The sequence below is a fragment of the Herpailurus yagouaroundi genome, unplaced genomic scaffold (assembly GCF_014898765.1).
Source record: "Herpailurus yagouaroundi ecotype Mexico unplaced genomic scaffold, PumYag 28, whole genome shotgun sequence".
Lineage (NCBI taxonomy): Eukaryota > Metazoa > Chordata > Mammalia > Carnivora > Felidae > Herpailurus > Herpailurus yagouaroundi.
Window position 1 is genome coordinate 1,545,354 of NW_024412376.1, and position 15,393 is coordinate 1,560,746.

General features: G+C 38.6%; 1 protein-coding gene across 2 annotated transcripts in view; it reads right to left on the bottom strand.

The window, feature by feature from the left end:
* HGSNAT (heparan-alpha-glucosaminide N-acetyltransferase) overlaps positions 1–14,120 on the bottom strand; it is a 33,016-nt gene extending 18,896 nt beyond the window's left edge. Inside the window, exons 1-4 of one of the 2 annotated variants that reach the window (XM_040443791.1) lie at positions 13,973–14,119; positions 4,395–4,531; positions 4,071–4,192; positions 954–1,023 (exon numbers count right to left, since the gene is read on the bottom strand). In XM_040443791.1, coding sequence (XP_040299725.1) covers positions 954–1,023; positions 4,071–4,192; positions 4,395–4,531; positions 13,973–14,056 — 413 coding nt within the window. In that variant the 5' untranslated portion in view covers positions 14,057–14,119. Of the gene's footprint in view, positions 1–953; positions 1,024–4,070; positions 4,193–4,394; positions 4,532–13,972 lie in introns of both variants that reach the window. The other variant, XM_040443866.1, reaches the window with a different exon arrangement.
* Between the last annotated feature and the right edge of the window lie 1,273 nt (positions 14,121–15,393).

Genomic DNA, 15,393 nt, shown 5'->3' on the forward strand with positions numbered 1-15,393 from the left:
ACTCTAACAGGCGGAGCATTCCAATCAATCTTATTTCTTTAAAAACATGAAAGAACTTTCCTTTGAACGGTGATCTGCCAGGCCTAGATCTATTTTTAATATTTATTTTTGAGAGAGAGAGAGAGAGAGAGACACAGCGTGAGCAGGGAAGGGGCAGAGAGAGAGAGAGAGAGAGAGAGAGAGAGAGAGAGACACAAAGCCCAAAGTAGCTCCAGGCTCCGAGCTGTCAGCACAGAGCCTGACGTGGGGCTCAAACTCACAAAACGCAAGATCATGACCTGAACCGAAGTTGGACTCTAAACCCACTGAACCGCCCAGGCACCACAGGCCTGGATCTATTTTACTTTCTTGTTTTTTTATTTTTCCAGTCTACTAATTCACTCTCACCCGACTCACTGTTAACCAGACAGACAGGGGAGAAGGAATCCCCTCGCCAAGCTGCCTGCCTGTCCTAACCAGGGCAAAGCGAGTCCATGCCGAGGTGTAAAGGTCCAGCCCCCCATCTTCCATCTCTGCGCTGGATGCCCAGCTGGCAGGAGTTGGGATGCTGGCCCAGAGGGCGGCCTCGAGGCTCAGAGCCAGAGAGGGGGACGAAGAACACAGTGGGGCAGCCGCTTCCTGAAATCAGCCCAGGCTTCTCCCACTCACTACAAAAGCAAGCTGCAAGATTCTTTCTGGAAATAATGCCTTCTCAAGCATTTTCTTCTAATTTTTAGCCATTTGGGAGGATTGAAGGCAAAGATCCATTCAAACTAGTTATCATTTCCCTGAAGTCAGGGACCATCGCTTATTCTACAATGGTCCCTAATACCCAGGACTGGACTGGCCATGGAGGACACATAAGCATTCATTTAATCAAAGAATAACAGTCATTTAAAGAGTCAAACTATCCTGAATATCCTTTTTCTATATTCTACTCCCCCCAACTGTGTCCTCCCCTAACATCTGCTTACCTCAGTAAAAACCTGAGAAATGAGACTGCAATGATGATTGCCACACCAATAAGGAAAGCGACACACACAGCTAGAAAAATCAAAGAAAACACGGTATCACCAAAACGTCATCATAAGCATTGAAGCTGTCACGTCACTACATTTCATCTGTAAGTCAAAAAAGCAAACAAAAATGGAAACAAGTGAGGGAAAAGCCTATATTCTCATGCTAACTTTCCTATATTCCTATAAACAATTGAGAACACTCATCATTAGGGGAATGCTAATTTTCATTATGAAAAATATAAAACATCTACAAAAGAACAGAGATTTGTATAATACGCCCACATATACGCATCCCTAGATGCGTAGTATTATCTAGTATTATCAACATACTGTCACTCTTGCTTCATCTACTGCTACTCTCCCTCTGCTTTTTATTTATTTATTTTTTTTGAGAGAGAGAGCATGAGTGGGGGAGGGGCAAAGAGGTGGGGAGAGAGAATCCCAAGCAAGCTCCGCACTGTCAGCTCAGAGCCCGATGTGGGGCTTGATCCCACAAACCGTGAGATCATGACCTGAGCCGAAATCAAGAGCCAGACACTTAACCAACTGAGCCACCCAGAAGCACCTCTTGCCTATAGTATTTTTAAGCAAATCCCAGACATCATGTCATCTCCTCCATCCATCTTCCATATGTATCTCTAAAGCACAGACCTCATAAAAGACATGTCAGCATCATGCAACTCCTGACATGGCACACTGAGAAGGCTTAATCTACCAAAAATGCACGCCCTCTACCTAGTTAAGAGAAAACATGTTGCACTTTGCAAGCAAGTGCAAATAACAAAATAACTGACCAGTCCTCTTCAAAAGTGTCAAGATCATGAAAGAAAAAAAAGGCTGCAGAGACCCAACAACTAAATGGGCTGTGGGATCCTGAACTGCATCCTGGACCAAAAGGGGGGAGCCTTAGAAGGGACAACTGGAGAAATCTGAAAAGCCTATACATCAGTTAATAGCACTATACCGATGTTAACGTCCTTGTTTCGATCGTATATATGGGATAACTGTACTATGATTACATAGTTTAGGGGAAGCTAGGAGAAAAGTAAATGGGAACTCCTTTTTGCAATGTTTCTAAAATTACTTCAAAATTAAAAGTTTCTTAAAAATGGACCCTTTGTTATATAATCACAATGTCATTAACAATTCTCTGGCTAACACTGCGACCATATTCCAATTTCTCTAGTTATCTCAAAAAGGTTTTTTGTAGTTACTGTGTTCAGATCAGGACCCAAACATGGTTCCCATTTTGTATTTGCTTGTTATGGCTCTTCAGTCAGCTGATGTTATGGCTAATCATAAGTAGCCATTGACCTGTTTGAAATAAGTCGTCTATTAGTACGTCTCCTTTTCTAGATCTGTCAGTATATTTCCTCATGGTGTCACTGGACTTGTTCTTCTACCCTCCAAGCTAAAGGGGAAATTAGCTGTAAAGACTTGACTAAAAAAAGTTCAACTTTTTTTGGCAAGAATGCTTCACAGATGGAGCTGTGTCTTTCCCACTGCACATCAGGAGCACCTGCTGCAAATGCCCATGTGCCCAATGCACGTGTCAGCTGGGGGAAGCCTCAAGTTCCCCTTTCATGTGATGGTTTCATCCACTCATGACTTTTGTGTACATCAATTCCTTCATTAAGGATTACCATATATTCTGCCATTCTGTCACATGCATTAGCTGGAATTATTCCCTAAAGAATTTACCCTCATCATCTCAGACTACATAGTTATCATAAAATACAATTAAAACAGGAAAGGCATGGGATGCCTTGGTGGCTCAGTCGGTTGAGCATCTGACTTGATTTTAGCTTGGGTCATGATCCCAGGGTTGTGGGATTGAGCCATGCATCAGGCTCTGTGCTGAGCAAGAAGCTTGCTTATAATTCTTTCTCTCTCTCCCTCTGCCCCTTTTCCCCTGCTCTAAAATAAAAATAAAACAAAAACAAAACAAAACAAACAAACAAAAACGGGAAAGGCAGGATAAATGCTTAGATCCTTCCTTTCAATTGATAATTTTAAGTCACTCCAGTTAACATCAGGTGGTCCTTGTTATCTCCGAAGGCAACCAAAGTATTGTTTTTGTGTAGGGAAGGGGCTTTGTTTTTTGGTGGTTGTTGTTTTTAAATTTACTTATTTATTTTGAGAGAGAGAGAGTGCGTAGGGGAGGGGGAGAGAGAGAGAGAGAGGGAGAGAGGGAGAGTCCCAAGCAGGTTCCATGCTGTCAGCACATAGCCACCCAACTTGGGGCTTAATCTCATGAACGATTAGACCATGACCTGAGCTGAAACCAAGAGTAGGATACTTAACCGACTGAGCCACCCAGGCACCCTCAGCTTTGTTTTGTTTTTTTTTTTCATAACAAACTTTGATTTTTGTACATACAATGTGTTTCCATCAATGACATTCCTTATTCTTTTTAATGCTTCAACTGTCCCATGTTGGTTCTTTCATTCTTTTTGGGGGGGCTCTTACATTCTTTTGACCTGACCCTATGGTCTTCAAAAGCTTCACTGTAGACAAGTACTTATTAATGCTCCTGGGGGTTATTATATTATCTAATGGGGGCTCAGACTGACAGATTTTCTTCAGTGGAGTTATTAGAGAATGAACAGTCCCTCCTTAATCTAAGGGACTTCTGGATGGTCCACGTAAGACACATACAGAGAATACTGTGCCCTATATCCTAAAACAAGGAAGTTACTTGACAGTCATTTTCCCTATTTCCAGTTTGTTCCCATTGCATTAACTTTTTTTTGGTTATTTATCTTCATAATTAAACTAAATAACACCTATGAGAATATGTTGGTCATATAATTTTCTTAAATATCACATAATTTTCTTAGCATACACTAACAATACAATAAATACATCATAGGTATACAATAAATATAATGTACTTATAATACAACTGTACAATAAATATAAATAAATACAATAAATACATTATAAATAACTAAATAAGACAGATAACCTATAATTCAGGTTTTAAAGTACACAAAGTGTCACAAGCAGTACTCAAAAACTAAAATCTTTGAAATACAAATTTTAAAAAATTAACAAACAGCATATACGTACGAAGGTTACTGTCAATTGGATTCTTATTGACAACTACGTCACAAGCAATTTCATTGACTCCATTATGGACGTGCTTTACCAAGAGTGAATAGTTTCCAAATTCTCCAAATTTATATTCCAGCCTACAAAAATTTGGTAAATTTAAGAAAAATGGTTAGATTAGGAAATAAGGAGTGGATTATGGTAATGTCATCAAGGCAGTGACAGACCAGGAAAGATATTTAAAAATACTGTATTTTGAAGGAAGGAAAAGCTGAAAACCAAATAGGGATGAAAAAATAGAAAATGCAGGTGCCAGCAGATCACATTAAAGCAGATACGAACCTACAAACTTCCTTCTCTTCCACAGTGTCATTAAGTTGCAGGATAGATCCATGCTGGGTGCTCACAGCAACCGCCGCAGTGCTAGGCTTCCCAGGTTTTCCACTCCAGGAAACATTTACTAGAACCTGAAATGAGCACTGTAAAACAAAAACACAAGCCACTGTGAGAGGTGTTTGAAAGTCAGGTGGCTGTTGGAGCACATGAACACCCACCCATCTGAAATCCTGAGGTGACTTTTCCTTCATACTTGTAATTTTTTTTAAGTTTATTTATTTTTGAGAGACACAGAGACAGCACAAGAGGGGGAGGGGCAGAGAGACAGGGAGACAGATAATCCCAACCAGGTTCCATGCTGTCAGCCCGATGTGGGGCTCAAAACCACGAAACCACGAGGTCATGACCTGAGTCGAAACCAAGAGTTGGATGCTTTAAGTGACTAAGCCAACCAGGCACCCATTTTCCTTCATACTTACAAAAAAACTTTTAAATTCCAATAATTTAGATAAAATTTGCCTATATAACTATGTGTTGCCATACAATCTTTACTCATGGGTAGATTTTTCATACAATTAATAAATAGAGCATATATTGCCTTGCATTCCATTTTGTTACATATTGTTTAATTGGTAAATTTCCATCATTCTACCTAATTTGCATATTTAAAATTTTTAATGATTGCTTTATAGTCCATTACATACTAAAAATGTATTTAGGCTGCTTTCAAAACTTTTTTAATCTTCTTATGTGTAATTTATATAAATTATGTTCTGAAAGATAAATATAGGGGCATCTGGGTAACTCATTGAGTTAAGCAACCAACTCCTGATTTCGGCTCACGTCATGATCTCACAGGCTTCATGAGATCAAGCCCCATGTTGGGCTCTGAGCTTACAACATGGAGCTGCTTGGGATTCTCTCTCTGCCCATACCTTCCCCGTTCATGCTCTTTCTCTCCCAAAATAAATACATAAATATTAAAAAAAAAGATAAACATACAGTATATGTAATTACATTTTTAATTTATGTTATACATAATTTATATAACATATTGCTTCTAAAGATCTGTACATGATGTGCTTTTTTTAAAATTTTTTTTAACATTTATTTATTATTGAGAGACAGAGAGAGGCAGAGCATGAGCAGGGGAGGGGCAGAGAGAGGAGGAGACACAGAATCTGAAGCAGGCTCCAGGCTCTGAGCTGTCAGCGCAGAGCCCGACGTGGGGCTCGAACTCATGAATGGCAAGATCATGACCTGAGCTGAAGTCGGATGCTCAACTGACTAAGCCACCCAGGCGTCCCTGTGCTTTTTTTTTTTTTAATTAATTTATTTTGAGAGAGAGAGAGAGCATGTGCATGCACATGTACATGCAGTGAGGGGCAGAGAGAATCCCAAACAAGCTCTGCACTGTCAGCGTGAAGCCTGACTCAAGGCTCCATCTTATGAACCATGAGATCTTGACCTGGGTGGACATCAAGAGTTGGACACTTAACCAACTGAGTCACCCAGGCATTCCTACACATGATATTCTTATTCCTTTAAATTCTTTCCCTAAAATAAATTTCCAAAAATTACATTATTGGATAAAAAATAATCATTTTAATGGTTCTTTTCATATGTGCCCAAACAGTAGTCAAATAAGAAAAATTACAATATATTAGTTCCTCATTAGCCTTACCAAGATTTAAAAATCTTTCTTTTTGTTCATGTACCAAATATTTATGACATCACAGCATTAAGATTACATTTTAAGTTATTAAATAATTCAATATTCTGTTATGTTTCTTTTTTTTACCATTTTATTTATTTTTTTAATTTACGACCAAGTTAGTCAGCATATAGTGCAACAATGATTTCAGGAGTTTATTTCTTAACGCCCCTTACCCATTTAGCCCATCCCCCCTCACACACCCCCTCCAGCAACCCTCTGTTTGTTCCTATATTTAAGAGTCTCTTATGTTTTGTCCCCCTCCCTGTTTTATATTATTTTTGCTTCTCTTCCCTTACGTTCATCTGTTTTGTCTCTTAAAGTCCTCATATGAGTGAAGTCATATGATATTTGTCTTTCTCTGACTAATTTTGCTTAGCATAATAACCGCTAGTTCCATCCAGGTAGTTGCAAATGGCAAGATTTCATTCTTTTTGATTGCTGAGTAATACTCCATTGTATACATATGCCACTTCTTCTTTATCCATGAATCCATTGATGGGCATTTGGGCTCTTTCCATACTTTGGCTATTGTTGATAGTGCTGCTATAAACATTGGGGTGCATGTGCCCCTTTGAAACAGCATACCTGCACCCCTTGGATAAATACCTAGTAGTGCAATTGCTGGGTCGTAGGGTAGTTCTATTTTTAATTTTTTGAGGAACCTCCATACTGTTTTCCAGAGTGGCTACACAAGTTTGCATTCCCACCAGCAGTACAAAAGAGATCCTCTTTCTCTGCATCCTTCCCAACATCTACCGTTGCCTAAGTTGATAATGTCAACCCTTTTGACAGGAGTGAGGTGGTATCTCATTGTGGGTTTGATTTGTATTTCTCTGATGAGTGATGTTGAGCGTTTTCTCATGTGTCAGTTGGCCATCTGGATGTCTTCTTTGGGGAAGGGTCTATTCATGTCTTTTGTCCATTTCTTCACTGGATTCTGTTTTTTGGGTGGGGAGTTTGATAAGTTCTTTATAAATTTTGTATACTAACCCTTTATCTGATATGTAATTTGCAAATAGCTTCTCCCATTCTGTCAGTTGTCTTTTAGTTTTGCTGATTATTTCCTTCAGTGTGCAGAAGCTTTTTATTTTGATGGGGTCCCAATAGTTCATGTTTGCTTTTGTTTCCCTTGCCTCCAGAGAGACACGTGTTGAGTAAGAAGTTGCTGCAGCTGAGGTCAAATAGGTTTTTGCCTGCTTTCTCCTTGAGGATTTTGATGGCTTCCTGTCTTACATGGAGGTCTTTCATCCATTTTGAGTTTATTTTTGTGTATGGTGTAAGAAAGTGGTCCAGGTTCATTCTTCTGCATGTCGCTGTCCAGTTTTCCCAGCACCACTTGCTGAAGAGACTGTCTTGATTCCATTGGATATTCTTTCCTGCTTTGTCAAAGATTAGTTGGCCATTCGTTTGTGGGTCCATTTCTGAGTGTTCTATTCTGTTCCATTGACCTGAGTGTCTATTTTTGTGCCAGTACCATACTGTCTTGATGATTACAGCTTTGTAACAAACACAGCTTGAAGTCCGGGATTGTGATGCCTCCTGATTTGGTTTTCTTTTTCAAGACTGCTTTGGCTATTCGGGGTCTTTTCTGGTTTCATACAAATTTTAGGATTGTTTGTTCTAGCTCTGTGAAGAATGCTGGTGTTATTTTGATAGCTATTGCATTGAATATGTACAGTGCTTTGGGTAGTATTGACATTTGAACAATATTTGTTCTTCCTATCCAGGAGCATGGAATCTTTTTCCATTTTTTTGTGTCTTCAATTTCTTTCATAAGCTTTCTATAGTTTTCAGTGTATAGATTTTTCACCTCTTTGGTTAGATTTATTCCTAGGTATTTTATGGTTTTTGGTGCTACTGTAAATGGGATCGATTCCTTGATTTCTCTTTCTGTTGCTTCACTGTTGATGTATAAGAATGCAACTGATTTTTGTGCATTGATTTTATATCCTGCAACTTTGCTGAATTCATGGATCAGTTCTAGCAGTTTTTTGGCAGAATCTTTTGGGTTTTCCATATAAAGTATCATGTCATCTGCAAAGACTGAAAGTTTGACCTCCTCCTGGCTGATCTGGATGCCTTTTATTTCTTTGTGTTGTCTGATTGCTGAAGCTAAGACTTCCAATCCTATGTTGAATAACAGTGGCAAAAGTGGACATCCCTGTCTTGTTCCAGACCTTAGGGGGAAAGCTCTCATTTTTTCCCCATTGAGGATGATATTAGCATTGGGTCTTTCATATATGGCTTTTATGATCTCGAGGTATGATCCTTCTATTCCTACTTTCTTGAGGGTTTTTATCAAGAAAGGATGCTGTATTTTGTCAAATGCTTTTTCTGCATCTGTTGAGAGGATCGTGTGGCTCTTGTCCTTTCTTTTATTAATGTGAAAATCAATCAATGTGATTCACATTGATTGTTTTGCAGATATTGAACCAGCCCTGCGTTCCAGGTATAAATCCCACTTGGTCATGGGGAATAATTTTTTTAATGTATTGTTGGGTATGGTTGGCTAATATCTTGTTGAGGATTTTTGCATCCATGTTCATCAGGGAAACTGGTCTACAGTTCTCCTTTTTAGTGGGGTCTTTGGTTTTGGAATCAAGGTAATGCTGGCTTTATAGAAAGAGTTTGGAAGTTTTCCTTCCACTTCTATTTTTTCGGAAAAGCTCCAAGAGAATAGGTGTTAACTCTTCCTTAAATGTTTGGTAGAATTCCCCTGGAAAGCCATCTGGCCCTGGACTCTTGTTTGTTGAGAGATTTTTGATTACTAATTCAATTTCTTTACTGGCTATGGGTCTGTTCAAATTTTCTATTTCTTCCTGTCTCAGTTTTGGTAGTTTATATGTTTCTAGGAATTTGTCCATTTCTTCCAGATTGCCCATTTTATTGGTGTGTAATTGCTCATAATATTCTCTCATTATTGTTTGTATTTATGCTGTGTTGGTTGTGATCTCTCCTCTTTCATTCTTGATTTTATGTATTTGGGTCCTTTCCTTTTTCTTTTTGGTAAAACTGGCTAGTGGTTTATCAATTTTGTTAATTCTTGCAAAGAACCAGCTTCTGATTTTATTGATCATTCTACTGTTTTTTTTGTTGTTGTTGTTGGGTTTTTTTTTTGTTTTTTTTTTTGTTTTGTTTTTTTTCTTGGTTTCAATAGCATTGATTTCTGCTCTAATCTTTATTATTTCCTGTTTGCTGCTGGTTTGGGGTTTTATTTGCTGTTCTTTCTCCAGCTCTTTAAGGTGTAAGGTTAGGTTGATGTATCTGAGACCTATCTTCCTTCTGTAGGAAGGCATGGATTGCTATATACTTTCCTCTTATGACCGCCTTTGCTGCATCCCAGAGGTTTTAGGCTGTGGTGTTATCATTTCCATTGGCTTCCAAGTACTTTTTAATTTCCTCTTTAACATCTTGGTTAGCCCATCCATTCTTTAGTAAGACTTTCTTTAGTCTCCAAGTATGTGTTACCTTTCCAAATTTTTTCTTGTGGTTGATTTCAAGTTTCATAACGTTGTGGTCTGAAAATATGCACAGTATGATCTCGATCTTTTTGTACTTGTTGAGCGCTGATTTACGTCCCAGTAATGACCTATTCTGGAAAACATTCCATGTGCACTGGAGAAGAATGTGTATTCCACTGCTTTAGGATGAAATGTTCTGAATATATCTGTTAAGTCTATCTGGTCCAGTGTGTCATTCAAAGCCATTGTTTCCTTGTTGATTTTCTGTTTAGATGATCTGTCCATTGCTGTGAGTAGGGTGTTGAAGTCCCCTACTATTATGGTATTATTATCAATGAGTTTCTTTATGTCTGTGATTAATTGATTTATATATTTGGGTGATTCCACATTTGGCACATAAATGTTTACAATTGTTAAGTCTTCCTGATGGATAGACCCCTTAATTATGATATAATGTCCTTCTTCATCTCTTGTTACAGTCTTTATTTTAAAGTCTAGATTGTCTGATGTAAGTATGGCTACTCCTGCTTTCTTTTGTTGACCATTAACATGATAGATGGTTCTCCATCCCTTTACTTTCAATCTGAAGGTGTATTTAGGTCTAAAGTGGGTCTCTTGTAAACAGCATATAGATGGATCTTGTTTTCTTATCCATTCTATTACCCTATGTCTTTTGATTAGAGCATTTAGTCCACTGACATTTAAAGTGACTACTGAAAGATATGAATTTATTGCCATTATGTTTCTTGTAGAGTTGGGAGTTTCTGGTGGTGTTCTCTGGTCCTTTCTAGTCTTTGTTGATTTTGGTCTTTTTTTTTTTTTTTTTTTTTTTTTTTGTCTTTTCTCCCCTCAGAGATCCCCCTTAAAATTTCTTGCAGGGCTGGTTTAGTGGTGACAAACTCCTTTAATTTGTGTTTGTCTGGGAAACTTTTAATCTCTCCTTCTATTTTTAATGACAGCCTTGCTGGATAAAGAATTCTTGTTTGCATATTTTTCTAATTCAGTACACTGAATATATCCTGCCACTACTTTCTGGCCTGCCAAGTTTCTGTAGATAGGTCTGCTGCAAACCTGGTCTGCAGCAAATAGGTCTGCTTCTGTGTTTCCTTGTAGGTTAAGGACTTTTTTTTCCCTTGCTGCTTTCATGATTCTCTACTTGCCTGAGTATTTTGTGAATTTGACTATGATATGCCTTGTTGATGGTTGATTTTTGTTAAATCTAATGGGAGTCATCTGTGCTTCCTGGGTTTTGATGCCTGTATCTTTCCCCAAGTCAGGAACGTTTTCTGCTATGATTTGCTCACATAACCCTTCTACCCGTTTTTCTCTCTCTTCTTCTGGGACCCTATGATTCTGATGTTGTTCCTTTTTTTTTTTTTAATGTTTATTTATTTTTTGAAAGAGAGAGAGACAGAGTGTGAGCAGGGGAGGGGCAGAGAGAGAGAGAGGGAGACACAGAATCCAAAGCAGGCTCTAGGCTCTGAGCTGTCACCACAGAGCCCAATTCAGGGTTTGAACTCGCAAGCCATGAGATTATGACCTGAGCTGAAGTCGGTTGCTAAACCAACTGAGCCACCCAGACGCCCCTGTATATTCTTCTTTTTTAATAATATTTTAAAGATACAGTAACATTATTATATTTATCATACTGAGAACATATCTACCTAAGGGAAAAAAAGAAAACTAAATGGCCTTGCTTATACTAATTTACGTCTGAAAATAATTAACAGTCAAAAGTAACAGATCACCACTTTGGATTCCTTCACTGCAATGAAAGCCCAGGATTTCTGTCTCCCATTCACTGCTTCTCCCTTCTCACCACCTCCAGATCTGCTGAGGAATACTGTTTATGATGCTAAAAAACAATTTTTGTTTTCTTTTTTTGTCATTTACACCTTACTTTAAGTCAACTATAATAATTACTCATATTTAACATTACAATACTAACCTTCTTCCCATTTTTGTTCTCTTTTAAAGCGCACACACACACAAATCACTTGCTGACACATGGGATCTCTAGCTGTCTTGAAGCTATGAAATCTAGTCAACACTTTTTTTTAACGTTTATGTGTTTTTTAATGTGTATGTCTCTTAAGTGTTTCTATTTTAAGGAAAGGAAATTCTCATTTAGCCAGATAACTTATCTTGAGGACATATCTTCAACTGGTAAGCCCACCATTCCCAGGTATTTATTATCTGGCTTATAGAACAAATTATTAAAATTTGCATTCCTTTGAATATGTATTTCTATATTTGCTTAAAGATTTAAAAATTATCATTAATTTTCCAAATTTAAAACAGGTTATGTCTCAATTCTATTTTCTGGTTAACCATTACACCCTCATAAAGTGTCTTTCCAATTTCCAGACTATAAAGTCTTCTCTGGAATTATGGGACATTTTCTACAACTATGTTTCAATGAAAACTCTACCACCCCTTTACACATTTTCCTAAAACAAAATTATCTCCACGCTCTTGTAAATAAATTAGCAGTTTTTTTCCCCGAGCTGGTCTCAGGTAGCTAATTCTGTTTTTTGATTCTTTACTGTCACCAGCATCACTGTTTTGAATCAGTTATTCTACTGTTTTTATTCTAAAGATGCTTTAGTTGTCCTATGGCTAATACCCTGGCAATGCACTCTTTTTTTCCCCCTCACATTGCTTTTCTGTAAATTTTAGGCCTTTATTGTCTGTTTAGAAGACATTTTGCTCATTCTCTGAATTATCTATGATTCTTGTGGCTTTGAAATTCAGCTATTATTGATATTTTTTTCAAGTTTCTTTTAGGTCCTTCACATAGACAGATAAAGCTTTCCTTTGTCTTTGCTATATATATTTTTTAACACTATACATTTTCTTTGCTTCATATAACTTTGTAGAGCTCTCAGTGAGTTTAATCAAACAGAGGGGGGACCATCCATCACCTCTTCAGCTGGTATGCACACTGGGGATTTTTTTGTTTGTTTGTTTCTTTTTTAAAAGCTATTTATGGTAAACAGGTCCCTAAACAGTCTCTGACTTACTGTAGTTCGATTTATGGTTATTCAACTTTATCATAGTATGAAAGCAATATGCATTCAGTAGAAACTGTACTTGGAATTTTGAATTTTCGTCTTTTCCTGGGCTAGCACTATGCAGTAGGACCCTCTGTCATGATGGAAGTCAGCAGCAGCAAAACAAAGCCCAGTCAGCCATGTAACCCTGGGGGTCAGTGAATGAGAAGCTGTGGGCTAGTGTAAGTGCTCTGAGCATGTGTGAGGAAGGCTGGACTACACTATGCTGTTCAGTAAGTTACGTGTATTCAATGCATTTTTGTCTTAAAGTAGTTTCAATTTACAGGGGGATGCAATCCATGGGAAGAAAATCTGTACATTAAAATTCCTCCTCTGAAGGCGGTACACTGAAGTGCTCAATTTGGAAATGAAGATGATTTTATTTTACCTGGAAGAACAGTCTTGTACTTAAAAAGCAGCAAGGTCTAGTAATTATACCTTGAGATAAAATAAACCCTTTATCAACAATTGAAAAAAAAGAAAAAAGGAGAGATTGACAAACCAAGAAACAGACTCTTAACCATAGAGAACAAACTGATGGTTATCAGAGGGGAGGTGGGTGATGGGTGAAATAGGTGAAGGGATAAGAGTACACTGATCTTGGGGCGCCTGGGCGGGTCAGTCAGTTGAGTGTCCAACTTCAGCTCAGGTCACGATCTCTCAGTTCATGGGTTCGAGCCCCATGTCAGGCTTTCAACTGACAGCGCAGAGCCTGCTTCAGATTCTCTGTCTCCTTCTCTGTCTGCCCCTTCCCTGCTAGTCTCTCAAAACTGCTCTCTTCTCTCTCTCTCAAAAATAAATAAACATTAAAAAAAATTTTTTTAAAAGAATACACAGATCTTGATAAGCACTAAGCAATGTACAGAACTGTTGAATCACTATATTGTACACTTGAAACTAATATAATACTGTATGTTAACTGTACTAAAGAACTTAATAAAAATAAATCCTTTATCATCAGGAGGGCAGATCCCTGGAATAACTGCCATGCCTCAACCTGAGCTTCCCCATTGTCTTCACGACCTTTGCCCCTGGAGAATACCCAGGTGTCCCACTCCTTTCTTCTCTGGTCCAACAAGAGGGTTATGTGTTAGAGGAGTAAAATAAAATATGGTCTATCCCTTTTTCTCATCACTGAGAACTGAGTTTTCAAAAGATGGGTGGGGGGAAAGTTGAGAGACTGGCATTGTTCACTGCTAGGCATTCTCCCTGATTATACATCTTCTGGTATACAGCCTGTATGTTTCCTTACCTACAGAACTGAAGTTAACAAGAAAACAACTGTGAGAGCATGGAGGATCATATCAAACAGCCCAAAGCAAACAAAGCTGTGAGCATGAACATAATACCTACATGATAACAGCGTTCAGAATTCCAGTAGACAGTCAGGTTTGTTCCATGTAGTTCGTTATGGATGAGCAGCAACGCTTGGTCCATCTTCAGCTCTACATGCCTTTTTTTATCTAAGTCTGCTAAGAATTAGAAAAAAAGTTTTAAAAAGCAGAAAAACAAAGCATCTGAAAGACTACATAAGAGACGAAGTGCACTTCACAGGAGTGCTTCTCGAATGCCTGCCCTCTAAGGTTCTAGGGTGTCTCATTCCTTACTCTGTGAACACATAACTGTGCTTGCACACACAAGCGTGCCTGAACACGTGCACACGTGCGCGCACTCACACACACACACACACACACACACACACACACACACACAGAGTTGCCCTTTTGTACATGTGCCTCTACTATAAAACAGAATTTGGTTAACATCATTCACGTCCTGTGTGTACCGGGACTACGTAGGACCTTACGTTCATCACGTGCTAAGGTGTGGCAGGCCCTGAATTTACTAGTTTCACATATCTTCCATTTGACAATATGTCAACCTCACAATCTGGGTATTTTCTCCATTTAGCACATGAAAAAATGGAGGCTCACAAGCATTAGATAATTGTGCATGGCCAGGGTTCTGCAAAATCACTGTGTGAACCCAATCAATTTGTGTGATTCCAAAGTCCAAACTTTCTTCAATCATGTTAATCCCACCCCCCTATGAGTGCAGCTCGGGAGAAGTCAGGACACCGGGTGAGCAAGGCTCTGTGGGGATTTGCATGCCCTTTAAAGTTTGAGATGCTCTGCCTTCTATCACTTTGGTTTGGACTTCTGAATCTCCTTCTGGCTTCCAGCAGAAGACAAGATGAGCCTCAGTCTGAAGGGAGAAGTCCCACCACTCCAGAGTCCCTAAGCTTAGAGCTTACCACTTTACTAGATGCTCTTAGGACAATCTAAAGACAATGCACATTCTACATTTACACCTGCCAATATGGTAGGCAAACAAAGAGAACTATTATTAGTTAAAGTGAAAGCAAAATGTTTCATTTAGACCAACCTCCTCATTTATACTATTATATGGTACAAAAGAGAAATTAATTTGCCCTCTAGCTTCCAGGCCAAAAGAGAGAGAGAGAGAGAGAGAGAGAGAGAGAGAGAGAGAGAGAGAGAAACTATTTAATAACACAATGAGAAAGATAATAATCTAGCCTCTTTTATTTTGTTATATGAAAGCTTATTTTAGGGCTCCCCAGGAACTCATGTGAATGGTTAATTCAGGAAATTTTTCACTGTAGCCAGCCTAAATCCCTCATTTTATTATTTTTAAAAGATATTTATTTAGAGAGAGTGTGTGCACACACAAGCAGGGGAGGGGCAGAGAGAGGGGGAGAGAGAATCCCAAGCAGGCTCCACTCTGTCAGCACAGAGCCCAACATGGGCTCAAGA